Source organism: Guillardia theta (assembly GCF_000315625.1).
Source record: "Guillardia theta CCMP2712 unplaced genomic scaffold GUITHscaffold_286, whole genome shotgun sequence".
NCBI lineage: Eukaryota > Cryptophyceae > Pyrenomonadales > Geminigeraceae > Guillardia > Guillardia theta.
Window position 1 is genome coordinate 1 of NW_005434390.1, and position 5,071 is coordinate 5,071.

The window sequence follows — 5,071 nt, forward strand, 5'->3', positions numbered from 1 at the left end:
ACGAGATAGAAAGGAGCCAAGCAAAAGAGGAAGAAGGGAGGAGGAGAGGTAACACTGCAGCGAGAAGTGGAAGGAGGGGACAACAGGAGGAGGTAGCAACAGGAGGTAGAGGGTAGGGAGAGGGGCAAGGAGAAGGAGAAGGGGAGGGGAAGGTGGAGGTGGAAGGGGGGAAGAGGAGGGGGAGGGGGGAATGGAGCTAAGAGCAGAAAGGAAGGGTTCTTACTTAGCATGAGCAATGTTGGCCCATCGAACCAGGAGCCAAGGGTCCAGGTCACGAACAGCACGCCCACCACCTGCCCAGCTGGTGAGGATTTGGGATGTCAAGATCGTCAGCTCACCTTGCCAGCAGTCATGACGTCCTCTCCTCGGAGAAGCTCCGAATACCACACGATCGCTCGGTTGACATGCTCCACAGCCTTCTTGGCCAGCTCCGGGTCCACCTGCAGGGGTTTGCTGCCCTTGCTCATGAGTGCCTCGGCACGGGAGGGGAGGGGAGGGGGAGGGACGAGGAAGACGAGGGGGAGAGGGGGAGGAGAAGCTGCGCAGGAGGAGGAAGAAGGGATGAGGAGAGGGTGGAGCGAGGAGTGTAGGACGGAGAAAGGAGGAGGGAAAGAGAAAGGAGGGACAGGCGAGGCAAGGATGGGGGATGGAGGAGGGTGACTGCAAGAAGCAGGGACAGTGGGTGGGTGGGGAGGGGGGGGGGGGGAGGGTCGGACACACCCTTGCGGCGTGGACTTGCCCTGCCATCTCGCCACCAACGTCATCGCGAGGCTGATGAGGAGGTGGGTGAGGAGGAGGAGGCTTGTGAGGGAGAGGTAGGTGTATCCTCTGAAGCTAGTAAGCACGTAGAGGACGATGCCTGCCCCTAGCGCTGCTCCGCTCATCTTGGCATCTTTCCAGTAGATGAGGTCCACAACTACCACCATCGTCACTGATCCACAAGCCTCTCGTTGCGCTTCAAGTACCAGGCTTAGGGAGGCTGCGCAAGGGAGGGCGAGAGGTCAGAGCGAGAGGAGCAACAGCAATGCACAAGGTACCTGCTGTCCTTCTTGGTGAAATCAGCATAGTAAGGCTCAGAATCGTCTCCTGTCTTGGACTCGACCATGTCTGCTACTTCGCATGAGCAAAATTCTTACGTCTCTACTCTCCCTTTCCCTCATCGTTTGCCCACAGAGCACATGCAGAAACTTGTCGTGAACGAATCATTCCCATCTCTATTCATTCCATCGCCTGGAGCTGTCCCATACCCTTCTCTCCTACATCATCGCGTGAAGCAAGGCTATCTGCTTCATGTTTGCTCTGCCCTTCTCTCCTCCTCCTCCTCCTCCTCTCCCTTCTTCTGATACTGCCCCATCGCCCTCCTTGTTCCGGTTCTCCTCCTCCTCCCTACCCTCAACCACAAGAAATTCGGTCAGGAAGAGAATTTTCAGGAATGAGAAGAGAAGATGGTATTTCAAAGTGAAATTTCAGACACAGACCAGATGACATAAGGCTGATGAAACTTGAGAAGAGTTTGTTGGATCTTTTGCTTCTGTCCTACCATGTTCCCTCCCCGCTTCCTTGTCCTTGACTGCCCTGCCCTGCCCTGCCCTGCCCTGCCCTGCCCTGCCCTGCCCTGCCCTGCCCTGCCCTGCCCTGCCCTGCCCTGCCCTGCCCTGCCCTGCCCTGCCCTGCCCTACACAATTTCTCCTGCCTCTCTCTCTCCTCAACGTTTTGAACTTCTCTTGTCTCTTCTCTTCTCTTGTCTCTCTCCTTCTCTTCTCTTCTCTCTCTTCTTCCCTTCTCTTCTTCTCTTCTCTTCTTCTCTTCTTTTCTTTCTTCTTCTATTTCTTCTTTTCTTCCCTTCTCATCTTCCCTTCTTGTCTTTTCTTCTCTCCTCTCTCTTCTCTTCATCACTTCTTCTCTTCATCTCTTCATCTCTTCTTCTCTTCTTCTCTTTTGTCATTTTTCGCTTTCTCTCTTTCTCTTCCCCCGTCCGTGTTGCACCAACAGACCTTGCTCGACCCCAATGCTAATGACCCCTATTTTAGTACCTACCCCCACTTTTTCTTTACAAAAACTCACCCTCACCCCCATTATTTCGATGAGTACCCATCATCACCCATGTAAAATATGTTTAATGAAGGGGTATCAATTCAAATAATACACCCCCTACCTACTGACTAGGAGTGTCTTTCTGCACATACCCCAGGTCTTTATACCACCCCTCAGAAGCCCTCTGATTTCAAACTACGACAAGCCAGCAAGACAAAAAGGAAATGAGGGGGATGAATCAGCATAGTGCCCGGCCCGGCCCGGCGGCCGCGGCGCCCGGGGCCGGCGGGCCCGGGCCGGCCGGAGTCTCATGATCCGTGGCAGTGCGCTCGGGGGCCGGACACCGTGGCCGCCCGGCCCTTGCCGGGCAGGAGTTCCGATGTTCGGACGGTTCAGTGCCTCCGTCCGCCGGCCGTCCCGGGTACACCAACAATGGGCCGCCGGAGTTACCGTACAGTCGGACACTTCAATTACCGTAGTACAGGCCCGGAGCCGCGGCCGCAAACTTGAAACTTCAAACTTCGGAACAAGCCTTGAAGGGATCTGATCCGATCACCGATGATCATTACTGCGGCAGCCTGTGCGGTGACGCCGGGCCGGGGCCGGCGCTCCGGGACCGTACTCGGGACTCAGTGAGTCTAGCTGTGCTCCGACCGTGGCAACTCAGTTGATCTACTACAGTACTGAGGCTCTTTTCAACCGGGCCGCCGAGACCTCCGGGACCGTCCGACCGGGGACCGGCGGTGGCCTGGGCGCCGGGCGACCGTCGCGCGGTCCCGGCGGGCCGAGGCCTGATGGAGCGTATGCCAGCCGTGCCAGTCAGATAGCGCCGAGTTAACAAAAACTCTCCTGTAAACCAAGACGACTTACGTGTTTTGCGAGGCGGCATGTAGTACGTGTGGACGAAGAGGGGTCTTTCCTAGCCGTCTTGCTAAGGTCCTCTCATGTCTGGATGCTTGGGTCTCACATCCTAGCATACAGTCTATCTCTCATGTGCTCCTCAATTCTGTTTTTGTGTGCATTAAACTCGGACTTGAGCAAAAACTGTCTTGTTACAACGAAGGTCGATGTGATATCTGCGTGACTTTGGACTAGTACAAGTCTAACAAACTTGTATTCCGTCGGTTATGAGCCTCGATTACATGCTCAATCATGTTGATCTTATGTTTGGTTAGTTGAATTGTTTACTGGAGTTTTTTCTTTCTTGGTGTTGTTTCCGTTGCTGTTGAAAATTCATGCAATTCTATCAAGCCTTACACATTCGGATGACTCCTCTCTTCAATCAGGCTCTCTCTCTAGCCGCAAGTTGTTTAGGCCTCTCATCTCAGCCTCAATTTGTTTGATTGATCTTCGAATAGGAAAAACAAGCCTTTCCCCAGCCAGATTGGTCGGTCGAATATCTGCTTAACCGTGTGGAAACGCACTTGAAGCTGATTCGATTCTTATTTTAATCTTCTTGATCTTTGAGTAGGATCAAATGGAACTACCAGGAGATCTGGCGGAAGTTTCATGTCATGGAGCTAGGCTGTGGCATGCATAACTGGAGCTACTTCTGGATCGGCGAACAAGGTACTACTGCACAACAATCTTCAGATGCCTTGAAACGGATGTTCCAATCTCGCGGCAGCAATCTCTGGTCACAAGTTCTTTACGGTTCAAAAATTTATCTTTTGGTCTTCAAATGCCGGCGGGCACGCTCTCTCTCTCTCTCTCTCTATCTCTCTCTGTTATTCTCTCCTCAGACTCTCTTATCTTATCCTCCTTCTCTCGTCATTGCATCAGCTCGCCAGGCATCTCCCCTTATCTCTGCACTGCACATCTAATAGCCCTGCATGAAAATCTTCTTCAGAATGGACAATCTTTGAATGGTTATTGCCCACTCAGCATGACTGTGAACTTGACGTTGTATCATCGTATCTTGACTTGGATCTGCTGACATTCTCTTGTTTGAGTGACTTTCTGACGTCCGATGTAACGTACTATTTCAGAAACTCGGGGGGAGGATGGAGCGTATGCCAGCCGTGCCAGTCAGATAGCGCCGAGTTAACAAAAACTCTCCTGTAAACCAAGACGACTTACGTGTTTTGCGAGGCGGCATGTAGTACGTGTGGACGAAGAGGGGTCTTTCCTAGCCGTCTTGCTAAGGTCCTCTCATGTCTGGATGCTTGGGTCTCACATCCTAGCATACAGTCTATCTCTCATGTGCTCCTCAATTCTGTTTTTGTGTGCATTAAACTCGGACTTGAGCAAAAACTGTCTTGTTACAACGAAGGTCGATGTGATATCTGCGTGACTTTGGACTAGTACAAGTCTAACAAACTTGTATTCCGTCAAGGCCCCCCCGGGAGCCGCAGTGACTCAGTGAGGCGGGCCCGAGTCCCAGGCAGCGAGTCGGGGGGACGAAAGTTTGTGGCACTGCTTCCCGCCTTTTTTGCCTACCCCCCACCCTCCCAATACCTACTACATACTAGACTACCCCCACCCTCCCACCGTCAGTGTACCTACTACATATCAAACTACCCCACACCCTCCCAATACCTACTACATATCAGACCACCCACCACCCGTGGGGACAACTTCGTTGTTTGTGGCATGTCGGCGAGGGAGCAGGGCGGGCGAGCGGCGGGGACTATGACGATGAGGCAGGGAGGGAGCGGGAGACAGGGAGAGAAGATGTCGTTAGCAGCAGAATCGAAGCTCTAAGGAGTGAGTTGGAAGGTTTGAGGTTACAGGCGTCCGTCAACAAGGACAAATGGAGGGAAGCAATCGAGATGTTGGGGAGGAAATAAGTAGATTAAAGAAGAAGGTTGAAGCTCTGCAGGAGGAACGAATCCGTGAGAGACAAGAATCATACTGGAGGAATGATGCTCTGCTAGATGAAATAATGGAAGCAGCAAAGAGGAATCAAGCTCTGCAGGAAGATCGAATCCGTGAAAGACAAGAATCAGAGAAGAGGAATCAAGCTCTGCAGGAAGAACTGATCGACTCAAAAAATACAATTAAAACTGTTCTCAAAGTACTAAGAGAAACAAAAACA

The 5,071-nt window shown here is 52.4% G+C and overlaps 1 protein-coding gene across 1 annotated transcript; it reads right to left on the minus strand.

Annotated features, from left to right (window-relative positions):
* Nucleotides 1-223: 223 nt before the first annotated feature.
* GUITHDRAFT_122122 (hypothetical protein) lies at nucleotides 224-1,105 on the minus strand (the record flags this gene model as incomplete). The annotated part of the gene is made up of 5 exons (XM_005818605.1): nucleotides 224-293; nucleotides 339-453; nucleotides 721-916; nucleotides 966-979; nucleotides 1,038-1,105. Coding segments are annotated over 5 exons (463 nt in total), but the record flags the coding sequence as incomplete, so codon positions are not given.
* Between the last annotated feature and the right edge of the window lie 3,966 nt (nucleotides 1,106-5,071).